The sequence below is a fragment of the Carya illinoinensis genome, chromosome 6, assembly GCF_018687715.1.
Source record: "Carya illinoinensis cultivar Pawnee chromosome 6, C.illinoinensisPawnee_v1, whole genome shotgun sequence".
Taxonomy (NCBI): Eukaryota; Viridiplantae; Streptophyta; class Magnoliopsida; order Fagales; family Juglandaceae; genus Carya; species Carya illinoinensis.
This window is the reverse complement of record NC_056757.1, coordinates 27558316-27572517: the sequence shown is the minus strand read 5'-3', so window position 1 is coordinate 27572517 and position 14202 is coordinate 27558316. Positions and strand designations below refer to the sequence as shown.

General features: G+C 37.7%; 1 protein-coding gene across 30 annotated transcripts; it reads left to right on the top strand.

The window, feature by feature from the left end:
• The first annotated feature begins 3177 nt into the window (after positions 1–3177).
• LOC122313609 lies at positions 3178–13048 on the top strand. 30 transcript variants are annotated; one of them, XR_006243451.1, is made up of 11 exons: positions 3190–3996; positions 4075–4367; positions 4982–5053; positions 6176–6243; positions 6374–6530; positions 6976–7059; positions 7215–7304; positions 7423–7512; positions 7759–9474; positions 9601–9678; positions 12204–13048. XR_006243451.1 is itself a non-coding variant. In XM_043128763.1 (9 exons), exons 2-9 carry the CDS (start codon positions 4089–4091, stop codon positions 9611–9613), a joined length of 861 nt encoding a protein of 286 aa, XP_042984697.1. In that variant the 5' UTR covers positions 3178–3996; positions 4075–4088; the 3' UTR covers positions 9614–13048. The 30 variants fall into 30 exon arrangements, 7 of the variants coding, with proteins under 7 accessions (XP_042984697.1, XP_042984698.1, XP_042984693.1 ...); XR_006243447.1 differs by having other exon boundaries at positions 9919–13048; XR_006243448.1 differs by having other exon boundaries at positions 9914–13048.
• Positions 13049–14202: the final 1154 nt, after the last annotated feature.

Here is a 14202-nt window from a genome sequence, read left to right as displayed (position 1 = left end):
ACTAATACTTTGAAAATACATAGACAAGGTTAATGACTTCAGTTGAAACCTTTTCTCGCAAGAAATAGCAATCCAACTCCACATGCTTTGTTCTTTTATGGAAAATGAGATTTCTTGTGAGATGAATAGCTGAGTAACTATCACAATAGAGAAGTGCAGGTTGTGTATGATTGATATTGAAATCCTTCAAGAATGTCATCAACCATACTATCTCACAACTCGTGTGTGCTAACGCTCAGTATTCTGCTTCAGTGGATGATCGAGATACGGTATGTTGCTTTTCAGACTTTCAACTGATCAAAGAATTCCCAAGAAACACACAATAACCAATAACAGATCTTATTGTTTCAGGACAGCTTCCCAATCTGAGTCACTATAAGCTTTCAAATGTATAGATGACTTTGAAAAGAATAAAATACCTTGTCTAACTAAACTTTTCAAGTATTTGAGTATCCTATATGCTGCATGCAAATGTTCTTGAGATGGATTGTCTATAAATTAACTAAGAACATTTACCACATAGGTTATGCCAGGCCTTGTAATTGTCAAGTAAATTAATCTCCCAATGAGCCTTCAGTAGCTAGTAAAATTAGATAAAACACCCTTGGAAGCATGTGACAGTTTGTGATTCTGCTCTATAGGAGTACTGATAGATTTGCACCCTAGCAGACTAACATCATCAAGAATCTCTAGAGTGTATTTCCTCTTAAAAATATGAATCCCAATAAGCTACAAGACATATAGCAGCATTCTACAATTTTTCAACTGTAGTCTCCATGTTGTGAAGAACAAAAAAGAGCAAGAAGGAAAAAAGTAGAAGATAGTGATAAGAGATTTGTAAGGGGATTTTTCCCCGAGCCTAAGGCCCAAATATAAGGAGCCCGAACCGGCCAGGCAATCCATCAGCCTACAGAGAGCCCCTAGCCTCAAAGGAAAGGGAACAAGAGACACACCACCCTGATTTCTCTGTATGTTGTCTAGCCCTAGAGGGCCTATACAGTTGAGCAGGTGGTAAACGCAAGGAACCCTTGATCCCCTGACAACAAGTAGGGAGAATTAATGGAGCACACCTGCTACCGGGCAGAGGGGACAGAAGGCCACATTGCATTTATGACATCTGACTGAGGATATGGTTGAGATGACATGTAACTCTGACATAAAGAATGGAAAGTTGACCCCCAAAAACAAGGCATATAAGACGATCCTCAGGTACCATGAACTGGTTCTAAACTCTCTACTTACTTACACTAAACTTTAAGACGATACTGACTTTAGTATTGGAGATTCCCTAACCACCATCACGACCCTTGTCTCACAGTATTTTCTTTGTATTAGCAGGCCTAAAATCGAATGCCCGAGTTGCTGAGAGGCCAGCCCAAAGGTGTGCGAAATACGACGTTAACAAGACTGTTTTGTATTTCAGTTGGGCAAGGGGAAAATAAAATCAATTTCTATCATTTTTCTATCACTAGGCAAGTGGAGATGGAGTGTGTTAGTGTGTGAGTAAAAATAATATTGTGCAATGTGTATTAGTGTATGTGTTCATAGATTTAGACTTTTAGCATGTCAAATCTGATTTGGTGTTGGAGTGTTGTGTGGCAATCTCAAATCTTTTTAAAATATTTGAACCTAGAATTATAATTGTACAATGAAAAATTTTATTCCTAAGCTGGTCTAGGGATCACACACCATACACTTATGATGTTGCAAATTTGGTTCATTTTAAGTCCGATCTAGTAGCCGAATCTCTCTCCCCTTGTGTTCCCTCTATCTTCCCTCTCCCCACACGTTCCCTCTCCCCCCCCCCCCCCCACAAATTTTACAAAACACAACATCTCTCTCTCTCTCTCTCTCTCTCTCTCTCTCTCTCTCTCTCTCTCTCTCTCTCTCTCTCTCTCTCTCTCTCTCTCTGTAGATTCTCAATGATATAGAAAATAAAATGTCTATCGTTTGTTTTGCTCTCTTCAGAACAAGAACAGTGGAGATAAATGGCCACTAGCATATGTCCAAGATATGACTTCACTTTGTCTAACTCCTTTGCCACCTTCAGCACCACCTACCCAACCTCGCAAACTCTTCAAATTTTTTCTTCATCTTTGAATAGTTATCTTCTATCACAAGAGGAGCTTTAAATTTCAAATCCCATAGTTATTGTTGTTGGTTTGAAACTAGGAGCCTTTGAAACACAAATAGACAACAAAAAACGGAGATAGAGATTATAATCCACAAGTTGATAAAAATAATAATAATAATAATAATAAGCCAAAAAAATGAAAAGAAAATCTAAAGAAATAAAAAAATAAAAATAAAAAAGGAAAAAAAATACAAAAGAAAGAAAGAAATCACTTGGATGAGGTTCAAGATTGACCTTGGCAAAAGAAATCGGTGAGTCATTGCACCTCCTTGTTCTTCTTCTTTTGTCTTTTTCAGTATTTTTTGGCTTTTTCAAAGTAAATTTGCATTTGAAAGATTTGAGGAATTTTGTGGTGATTCAATGAAGAAAGTTTGGGGATGGATTTCATCGAACAAAGAAAAGTTGGTTTCTAAAGAGAAGAGAGAAGCATGGGGAGAAAGGAATGTAACGGGAGGAGAGAAGCAAGTGAACTTGGGGCGGCCAGACGATAAAGCTGGCAATGGCCCCAGATAGAGGGGTGAAGCGGGGAGGAAGGGGGAAGAGAAAAATTTTGAAATCCCATAAGATCTATTTTGGGTATTTAGGGTGAACCAAAACGCATGCATTTCAAAAATAAATAAATGTCACATGATTAAGTGTGTGGTGTATGTGAAGTAGATAGGGAGATGAGTAGCACACTCTTGTACAATATATATAGTATTAATTGTTAAAACTTCTGGGGTGGCCAATCTTCTACATAGTTCTGCCCTATATATTAAATGCCATCATCTCGGCTCTAGAGCCTGGAGGAGGATTCTTCATGGTCAGGGTTCTGGTTTTCCTTCTGCATTTCTAGAATTAAGGCTGCTAAATGGTGCATGACATTTTCATTTTGTCTTTTCAGGACTATATCTCTATTTCCAGACTATGGTATTGAGCATTAATAGACTTTTGTAGAGCTGTCAAGCCGTCCTGCAGTTGATTTAGCCATGTGCCCTGAGCCATAACAATAAATCTCGTGTTTGCACAAGACCGATATCTCTTTGATGCCAAGATCTAACAAGTCTATGTAATAAAGTTGTATTGAAATGCAAATCTCGCTTGTGTGTACCTCCAGGAAGAAAGTTAGAGAAGAAACAGAAGGTTCTAATACATTTTTTATAAAAAGAAATAACATCTGAGCAGGAGATATTCGTTAAAGAGACTCCCACGTTACCTAGCTAGACGATAGAAAAATTAAATACAAATGATCCGAATGTTATGGGTCCAGACCCTGTGTTTACAGCCCAAAGTAAATAAAAGCAATTAATATCGTAACATGGAAAAAAACGTCGGCCCATGGCCGATGGCTTCTCGATCACAAGTACACTTCAGTTTCAAGTATAGCCCTTCTGCGGACGCTTCCACAGTTCCACACTTCACAGTGCCGGCCATGCCTTGTTACAGGCTACAGCCGAGGTGTTCTGAACCGGATCTGGCTAGGGTGAAAACAGTCCTTTTCATGGCAACGCATCTACGAAATGACAGAATTACAAGTTAGCAAACGCATTGACGATCGGTCCTCTTGACTGGACCTCGTGTTCACCGATCGTCAACGGGGTTTGCAAGGGAGTGGCTCAGAGGTCTCGGTATTAGTAACTTTCGATAAATTCGAAACAATTCACATAGGAAAACTCCGACAAGCATTTCCCCTGTTTATAAACATTTCTTTTTTGATCATAAACGTTTCTTTTATGATGATCAAAAAAGAAATGTTTATGACAGAGGAAAGGATTATCATTATTGATAGACAGTTCTGCCATTGCATTCCCTCCCTTTTCATTTTCCCTCTGGTTTTTTCTCGGAAACCTCTGATCCGCTGCCTTTCTGTGGGCAATCAAAAGGTCACTTGGCACTACTTTCTCAATTTCGCGGCATTTATTTTATCAGGATCATTATTGATGCGAGAGTTTTTGTTATAGTTTCAGTTTTGGATATGAGTGATCACTTGGTGTTGGACGCGGGCAGTCGGATTCCGCCGGCTGTGATGACGGGGACGGAACCGTTGGCTGAGGGTCCTTCTGGGCCGCCCCCAGGCGCAGAAGGTGGAGGCACGTTGTGTTTGGTGGATGAGAATAAGAGGGTTGAACAAAGGGACGGCTCGAATGAGGAAGAATCGCTGATTCAGATGGCGGAGTGTCGCATTTGCCAGAAGGAGGATAGCGTCTCCGTCACGGGCTTGGAGACCTCTTGTGCTTGCAGCGGAAGCCTCAAGGTCTAAGCTTTAAAACCCATTTTTTTGCCTCGCTATCAAATTCGAAGTATATCAAACAATTAATTGTGAAATGAAGTATACTTCATTGGCAATTGTGAGATTAAAGGAAAAAAAAAAAAAAAAAAGAGGAACATTTTGTAAAATAGAAAGACAATTTTTTATTAAAAAGTACATTAATTAATATTGGATAAGAATTATTTAATTACCTTATGAAGAATAGAAAAGAGGCCTAAATAAAAATCAGAGCTGTAATGATTAACTTAATATAAATGGCCATTAATGACTGTTCATTTTTTTCCCAAGAATTGTTAAAGTTTGTTTTCTTTTTGATAAATAAGAAGCAATATTATTAATCGACCTAAATAGGCAAGATCCAAGTACACAGGAGTCTACAAAAGAGCCTAAATACAAGCTATGGGCTGCGAAAAGAAGAATTGTTAAAGCTAAGAAGTCACTTCCTTTGGTATTAAATGAAAATGTTTATTAAGGTGCTTTGTTGTAGGGTGGATTTTTCTAGGAACTACTATAATTTTTTTTTTTTTTTTGTTATTTGGTTTTCCCCAATGTATTATTGATTTCATATAAATATATATATATACATATACATTTTCCAGTATGCGCATAGAAATTGTGTTCAGAATTGGTGCAATGAGAGAGGAGATATAACTTGTGAGATCTATCTTCAGGTATGCTTTTTAAATATATGTTTTTGGTGATATTTTCTAGTTAGCAAACTTGATATTAAAGTTGATTTTCTTTGACACTAGAATGCTTACTCCGTATTTGAAATTTAACCTTTGAAATTTTTTTTTATGGCATCAAGAAAGCATCCCAGCACTCAAGAATGACATGGAGCAACCACACTAGTAGAAACACTTCCCCGGGTTATTAAATGATATTTAATTTTTTATTTTAAATGCCATTCTCGAGTGGGAAATACTATAGCTACAAAAGGATTACACGAAAGCAATTCTACAAACTGATGTGATTTGATGTGATTCATCAGATTGTAAAATTATTTTTATGGAAAACACTAAGGCCACCGCTGGCCCAAATTTTTTTTTTTTTTTAATTTTTTTTTTCCTTAATGATTAAGAATTTTTTTTAATATTATTATAATTTTTTTATATTTTTTTAAAATGTTTAAAAGTATTAAAAAAATGATTAAAACAAAAATTGTTTTTGCCTAACAGTGACTCCCAGCGGGAGCCACCAACGGTGCCTGGAGCCACCAACGGTGCCTGTAGCACCATCCTATTTTTATTGTAAAGTGGATCTAACGGATCAAATAAAGTCACATCAATTTGTGGAATTGCTTTTGTATAATTCCTTTGTGGATGTAGTAGTACTCTTCTTGAGTACTTGTATGCTTGCCCCACCTTTTAACAGGAAATGAGAGTCACAGGTCTCATACATTAACTGACTTTAGATATGTGATGGTTAAGGCTTCTGTGTCTGTGTGTGTGTGTGTGTGTGTGTGTGTGTGTGTTGGGCGCCCGGGGGGGGGGGGGGACCACTAGTTTTCTGTACTCTTTGGAAAAATAAATTTTCACTTAAACAAAAGCCATAGACAAAAACTATTATGCATGGCATTCATAGAATTTTTGTGTTCGTTGCTTGAGTACGTTTTACCTTTAGATGAATAGGCTGTCTATCTGTTTTCCATGAGCATATTTTTGGATCAAACTGAATGTGACCTATTTTGGAATAATTTTGGCTTCATTATTTTATGGTAGTAATTTTATTTAAATACACTTCATTGTCGATTCTTATATTTTTTAATTTTTTATTTTTTATTTTTTGTACAGCCTTACCAATCAGGTTATACTGCTTCAGGTCCTCCACCTCACCCTGACGAGCCTGCCATTGATATTGGGCAAGTTAAATCTTCTCATTTTTTTCCAATTGTCTGGGTTTATTATTTTTGTGAGCTTTCCTATTATGCCTGGTATAGATATAAACTTGAATATACTTTTGAAACCTATGGTGGCACTTTCTTCTTTCAGTGGAAGCTGGACAATCTCTGGGACCAGTTTGGATCTTATTGATCGTCTCAGCTTGGCAACTGCAGGGACAGGACGTATATTTTTGGAAGCTGAATATGATGAGTATGCAGCTTCAAATGATAGAGTAGATGTGTGTAGCGGTGCAGCTGTTCTAATGGTGAGACCATGAATTGTAGATTTTTTGGAAAAGATAACATGGAGACTTTCATGAGTAGTAAAAACCTATATGTACATGCATGCATATAAATATTTGTCACAAACATAGTTCTGTTTATTAGTCTATAACCTCATGTAGTCATTCCAATATCTCATCGGCTGCTTGCGGTATATATCAAAGTGTGAATAAATAGTTTAGCTTTTACTGATGTTTAATATTTGATGGAAGAAAGGCTTGGGGCAAATTGAAAAGAAAAAAAACAAGAGTACATGGCGTGATTTTTAAGCTCTTGAAGGTGTTTCCACTTATCATGGTTGAAAATAACATATGCCAATTACAGTCAATTCATTTGAATGACATTTAACAAAAGGGAAAGAAATGGAGAAAATGTTTCCTATTTCTCATAATCATAGGCATTTAAGAATCTTACTCTAATTCTATTTAGCAGTCAATGGCCATCCTGCTCTTGCATGGTGCTTTGACCATCACAGAGCCTGATGGAGAAGATGGCATGTCTACTTTTTTCTCTGTAAGTGCAATTTGAACACTGTTCTTTTTATTAATTATTTAGCTAAATTATCATTTAATGATAAATAAAAAAATTAATTGATTTATGTGCTGCTGCACTAATAATGTTGAAGGTCATTTAGTTCTCAAGCAAGTTGATGTCTAGTTGTTCTACAGCTCATCTTGCTCCGAGCTGCTGAGTTTCTGTTTCTCTTCAGCATAATGGTTTTGCCCATCAGAACTTTGCAGCATCGACATCAAAGACAGGTCAGTCTTGCTATCTCGGGTTTGCAACTCAAAGAAGTTCTCTTTATCTGTGTACAGTTGCACTATTTATGTTGAAGGTCCTTCAGTTCTCAAGCAAGCTGATTTAGTTGTCCTGCAGCTCTTCTTGCTTCGGGTTGCTGAGTTTCTGTTTGTCTGTGGCATTATGGCTTGGTTCATCAGTACTTTGAAGTGCCGACATCAAATACAGGTCAGTCTCTTTATGTCACTCTTGCTTTTAGTTCTACTCTTAGTCATGAACACTTTTTTTATTGCTACATTCATCGCTTTAAGCAATTCCACCTTTCCTTTTCTCTTCGAGTAATTTTGCTGCCTCTATGACGGCCTTTAGGTACTGGATATCATGCAGAAAACATCCATCCATAATATATTTTCCATTTAATAATTAGAACTGATATTGTACTTCCTTTTGTACTTAAATTGGTGTTTGGATTAGGGATCTTTCTATGATGATTGGGTGAGACAGGAGACTGCAACACAGGTAGCAACACAAAGGTGCTTTCATACTGTAAGGAATGATAACATCAATCCAGATCTAATGATTCTAATGACCAAGAATCAAGCCAACAGATCCGTTGCTCCACTACTAAGAATATTCCATCTCAAGACATCATCTGATCCCTTGTAATCTTGGAAAGTCCAGTTGTACAGCCGTGTGTATAGTCTAATATTTCTCCTTTATTGCAGCTTTATTCGCATGATTGTACAGTTCCCTAAAATAGGTTATACACACCTTGTAACATCAATATATATGAATGATAACACTCTCTATCTCAACCTGTGAGATAGAAATTCTCAAACATCTTTATGGTATCAGAGCCAAAACAGGTTGCTAGAGAGTTGTTTTTTTCTCTTTTTTCCATGGAGTCTCCAGCCTCCTCTATGTCCTCTTTGTCCTTTGTTCCTTACCCATATCTGGTCTCACAAAATGTTGCAAATTGTCTTTCCATCAAACTTACCCCTTCCAATTTCCTACTCTAGAAAACTCAGATGTTAAATATCCTTGAGAGCTATGATCTTCAAGGATTCATCACTGGCGAGACTCAGCCTCCACCACAATTCTTACTGGATGAGTCTTCTACAACTCAGCCAAACCCACTTTATCTGCAATGGCGTCGATCTGATTGGCTGGTTAAAGGTTGGCTTACTGCCACTTTGTCTGAAGCAGTTCTTGGCATTGTTATTGGTTTAAACGCTGCACAGGGGTCTGGAATGCTCTTGTGCATGCCTTTGCTAGAGTTTCTTCTGATTGTAGTCTTGCTCTCAAGCAAAGACTCACATCTATCACCAAAGGACGTGATACCTTGAGTGATCATCTGTGAAAATTCAAGACACTTTGTGATGAGTTTGCTGCTATTTGCAAGCTTGTTTCTAAACACAAAAAGTCTTGGTGGCTCCTCAATGGCCTTGGTAAGGACTTTGAGGTCTTCACAGCTACAATGTTTTGACCTCTTGTTCCTGCCTAATCTAAAGTGGTCAGGTTATGTGATACCCCTATATGATAAGATTAAGGGTAGGTGATGTATGGGATCCTACATTGCTTGAGAATGAGAAGTTCTTGCTCTTTATAAGATTCCAATGGGACTCCAATTGTATCATTGACTAGTCTTTTTGGAATATAGGCCATGTGGTTTGGGCCTTTCATTGGGGTGTTACAAATGGTATCAGAGCCTATCTCAACCAGAAATGCGGGACTTGAGCCGTGCCACTTACAATGGACAGGCCTGACGAAAACGTTGGAAATTTAAAGGGGGTGGATTGTGACACCCCTATATGATAAGATTAAGGGTAGGTGGTGTATGGGATCCCACATTGCTTGGGAAGGAGAAGTTTTTGCTCTTTATAGTGTTCCAATGGACTCTAATTGTATCATTGACAAGTCTTTTTGGAGTATAGGCCATGTGGTTTGGACCTTCCATTGGAGCATTACACGTTATTGGAGAGTTATGCTAATCAGCATAAACTCGATGCTCTTATCTCTTCCATGGGCCCCTATGGACAGAAGTCATTTAAGAACAAGAAACAGCGAAGCAACTCTGGCTCCTTTAATTCCAAAGAACGTGGTTTGTCCAAGGCCAAACAAATGGCTCCAAAACATCTTCTCACTACCATGGCCAATCCTTCAATAATTAGTCTCGTGGTCAACCAAACAGTAAGCCTGCATGCAAAGAAGAAGTTATTTGTCAGATTTGCAATAAACAAAATCAAACTATTCTTAAGTGTTTTAATTGTTTTAATCATTCCTTTAGTTCTGATAATCTTTCTCAAAGTTTTGCAGCCTTAAAAGGTGAAGAACCTCCTGAACCTTCATGGCATCCCGACACTGGTGCAACTGATCACATGACTGGTAATCAAGGTATTTTCACTCATTGATTCCATACTCTAGTTTTGATGGTGTAATGGTGGGAAATAGCAAGGTTTTGCCTATTACACATATTGGTCAGGCCACGGTTGGTCCACCTCACACTCCTATTTAGTTACATGATGTTCTTGTAGTCCCTGACATAAAGAAAGACTTACTGTTTGTTAGTAAGTTAACATCTGATTACCCACTAAAATTTGAGTTTGATAGACATGGCTTTGTGATAAAGGACAGGATAACACAGAAGACAATGGCAACAGGAAGGAAACAGAAGGGTCTATACATTTTTAATGCTTCCTCTACCCATGATGCTGAGAAGACACCCTACTTTTCTTCTAGGTTTCAATCTACAAATAAACAAAGTTGGCATCTAAGGTTGGGACATCCTAACCCCAGAGTTTTAGACTATCTATGTAATCAGCATTTTATTACATTTGATTCTAAGTCCACTTCATCTAAAATTTGTACAAGTTGTCAAATGGAAAAAGCTTGCAAATTACCCTTTCTTTCTCGAGATAGTACTGTCAATGTTCCTTTTTATTAAATCCATTGTGATTTATGGGGACCAGCTCCTACTCTTTCTCAAGAAAAATATAGGTTCTATGCTATCTTTATTGATGAGTTTACAAATTTTTCTTGAATGATTCCACTTAGGCAATCTAGATTTTCTGCTGCATTTGTCCAGTTTTATGTGTTTGTCAATTATCAATTTGATGCCAAAATTCAAATCTTCCAAAGTGATGAAGGGGGTGAATTTAATGCCAAGGATTTCACTACCTATCTACAAACACATGGGATTCTTCATCAATCTTCTTGTCCTAAGACACCAGAACAAAATGGTAAAGTTGAAAGAAAACATCGGAGTATAATAGATTTGGGTTTAACCATGATGTTCCATGCCAAACTTCCTTCTCATTTTTGGTTGGAATATTTTTTCACTGCTGTCTTTTTACTTAATAGGTTGCCATCTCCTATGCTCAACATGGATTCACCATTCTTTAGACTTTATGGCAAACATCCAGATTACAGTTTGCTCCATACTCTTGGTTCTAGATGTTTTCTTTATTTAGGCGACTACACAGGTCTAACAAGCTTGAACCAAAATCATTGCCATGTGTGTTTATTGGCTACAACACCAAACATAAAGGCTACAGATGCCTTTATCCACCCGCTGGCCGCATCTACACATCAAGACATGTTCTGTTTGATGAGTCTGTCATGCCATATTTCCCAGCCAACTATGTTGTATGACTCTCCTCTTATTTAAGTGGAACTTTCCAGCTTTATTGAATGGAACAAGGATACTTTCCCAATCCCTGTAGACGCTGCCTTACCTTCTGCTTTTGCTCCTCCCATGTCATTATCAATCCCAGCAGATCCTACCCCTTCTTCATCTCCCATAGTTCCTGCTCAACCCACTCAAACTGTTCCTTTACCAGCATATTCCTCGCCTCCAGCAGTGCAGATACCATCCACTCATCATCCTATGCAAACAAGGTCTCATAATGGTATGTACAAACCAAATCCTCGTTATGCCAACCTACACACTACCTTGAATAGTCCTGCTGAACCAAGATCAATCAAGTCTGCCAAGAATCATCTTGATTGGTGTGGTGCTATGATTGAAGAATTACAAGCACTTGCTATTAACAAAACTTGGGAGTTAGTACCTAGAACTTCTTATATGAATGTCATTGGATGTAAGTGGGTGTATAAAGCTAAGCTAAGAGAAGATAAAACATTGGAGAGACTTAAAGCTCGGCTAGTTGCCAAGGGATTAAGTCAACTTGATGGTGTGGGATTTTTCTGAGACTCTCACCTGTTGTGAAGCCTACGGGTATCCGAGTTGTCCTCACAGTTGCCACTATTAAGCATTGGGAACTTCGCCAACTGGATGTTAAGAATGTCTTCCTTCACGGTTTTCTCAATACTCCAGTGCATATGCATCAACCACCAGGTTATGTGGACTCAGCTCACCCTCAGCATGTGTGTAAATTGCATCATGCCTTGTATGGCCTAAAATAGGCTCCTTAAGCCTAGTTTGATAGGCTTAGTGATTGTCTCTTACAGCTTGTATTTTACTCCAGCTCTGCAGATCCCAGCTTGTTTATTTGTCATTCTTCACATGGTATTCTCATCCTTCTACTTTATGTAGATGATATGGTTATAACTGGTGATAACTCTAATCGAATTCAATGGTTGATCTATCAACTCAGTACTCAATTCTCCATTAAAGACATTGGTTTCCTCCATCATTTCCTGGGAATCGAGGTTCATCGAATTGGCACAGATTTGTTTCTCTCCCAGCATAGATATATTGTGGATCTTTTGACTCGAGCCCATATGCATGAGTGTAAACCTTTGTCCATTGCTATACCCTCAAAGGGTCACCACCTCTCGGCTTCTACTACTTTGTTCTCTAATCCTACCACTTATAGAAGCATCGTTGATGGATTACAATACTTAACTTTTACAAGACCAAACATCTCTCAGTGTAAACTGTCTGTCAATTCATGCAGGCACCAACTATGGCTCATTTTCAGCTTGTGAAACGAATCTTGAGATACTTGCAAGATACTACTACACTTGGTCAACGTATCTTATCCTTCAACACTCTTGATCTCTGTGGTTTCTCTGATACTGATTGAGCTAGATGCACTACTACACGTCGATCAAATTCAGGATATTGTACCTTCCTTGGTAGTAATTGCATCTCCTGGAGTTCCAAGAAGCAACCCACTGTGGCTCGCTCTAGTGTCAAAGCTGAGTACAGGGCTATGGCTTCTACTGCAGCTGAGTTAACTTGGCTCTCCACTTCTCTGTGACCTTGGAGTCCCATTACCCACAGCACCCTCCTTGCATTGTGATAATATGAGTGCCTTATACATGACTATAAATCATGTTCTACATGCTTGAACTAAGCATATAGAACTTGATTATTATGTTCGAGAAAGAGTTGCCATCGGTTCCTTGGAGACCCGCTATGTTACCTCTTTGAACCAACTTGCTGACATACTTACCAAGCCACTACTCCGAGGTCCTTTCCAGTTGCTGAGAAACAAAATTGGCCTCTGTTGCATCCCACAACCATGTTTGAGGGGGAATGTAAGGAATGATAACATCAATCCAGATCCTAATGACCAAGAATCAAGCCAACAGATCCGTGGCTCTACTACTAAGAATATTCCATATCAAGACATTATCTGATCCCTTGTAATCTTGGAAAGTCTAGCTGTATAGTCGTGTGTATAGACTAGTTTTTCTCCTTTATTGTAGCTCCAAGAACCTGTTTAATTTGACTGTACATGCACTGATACTTCATGGTTTTCTTCTGTGTTCTATTGAAACAAAGATTGTGTAGTAATTATGATTACTCGTCTAAAGATTTTTAATTGAGAAAGGAACAAACAAAGAGGGAAATATATTATGTTGTTGATACAGTTTAGGCTTGTTGGAAAGCCTTGACATCTCCATATTTTGTGTTTTTTTTTTTTTTCCCTTAATCTCTATAAATGTGTATACTAGTTGTGAGTTACCTCAAGTTGCACAGCTCTGGTTGTTATCAGGGATTTGCTGTCTTTTTCATATAAACATGTGTTGTAACTTTATACAGCCATAAGTGGTATATTAACTACCATCTTGTTAGCTTTGCTGGCACAAGTAGATTATTTCTAGGTGGATATTCTGGTGATAATATAGATATAACAATGCATATTCATCTGATGAATATTAAGTTCAATGAGTTGGATATTCTGGTGAGCTTCACATGTTGTCTCTCCGAACTTGAATGAGTACTTTAATCCGATCGACCAAAAAATCATTTCAGTTTGGGTCAACATTTTGGCCTCCAGATAAATAAACGAAGTCGTTTTACCTGTTAAAACTAATCGCACAAGACCGTCAAAAGCCTGAAAATCCGAGGGAACGTGTGTTCCAAGTACTGGTCCACTTTGCCGTCTCTCTGATATTGGTCGTGTGATTTGCTTCTTTAAAATGACTTGGTCTATTCAAATTGATAGACAACGTGGAAGAGGCTTCACTCTTTGTTGGCTTTTAAACGTCTTGTATGGGGATCCTGATACGAAATACCACTTCCATTTTGGCCTTTTGTAGTCCTCTTTATATGTAAAGGTCCAGTTTTAAAATATATAAGTCTCGCACACTTAATTTAAAAAAAATAATTTTTAAATTTACTTTTTCTTATATATGGATTTTAGATTCACTTACTTTTTTATAAAGTGAATATACGAAATTTACATAATCAAATATTGTAAATATTATTTTGATATTTTTCTAATATTTATTGATGCATGAGTGAATTAATAGGATAAAATTATTTTTTCCAACAACTCTAGAATTGATTTTCTCCAGCTGTATGAAATGGATGTTGGAAGCATCAAAATTTATATTCGCATTCAAGGTACCCTCTTCACATTGTTGACCTTTTCCTTTTTTAAAAAAAAAAAAATTAAAAAGGGTTCCACCTGAACCCAATATAATATGGAGTGGGTAATCCCA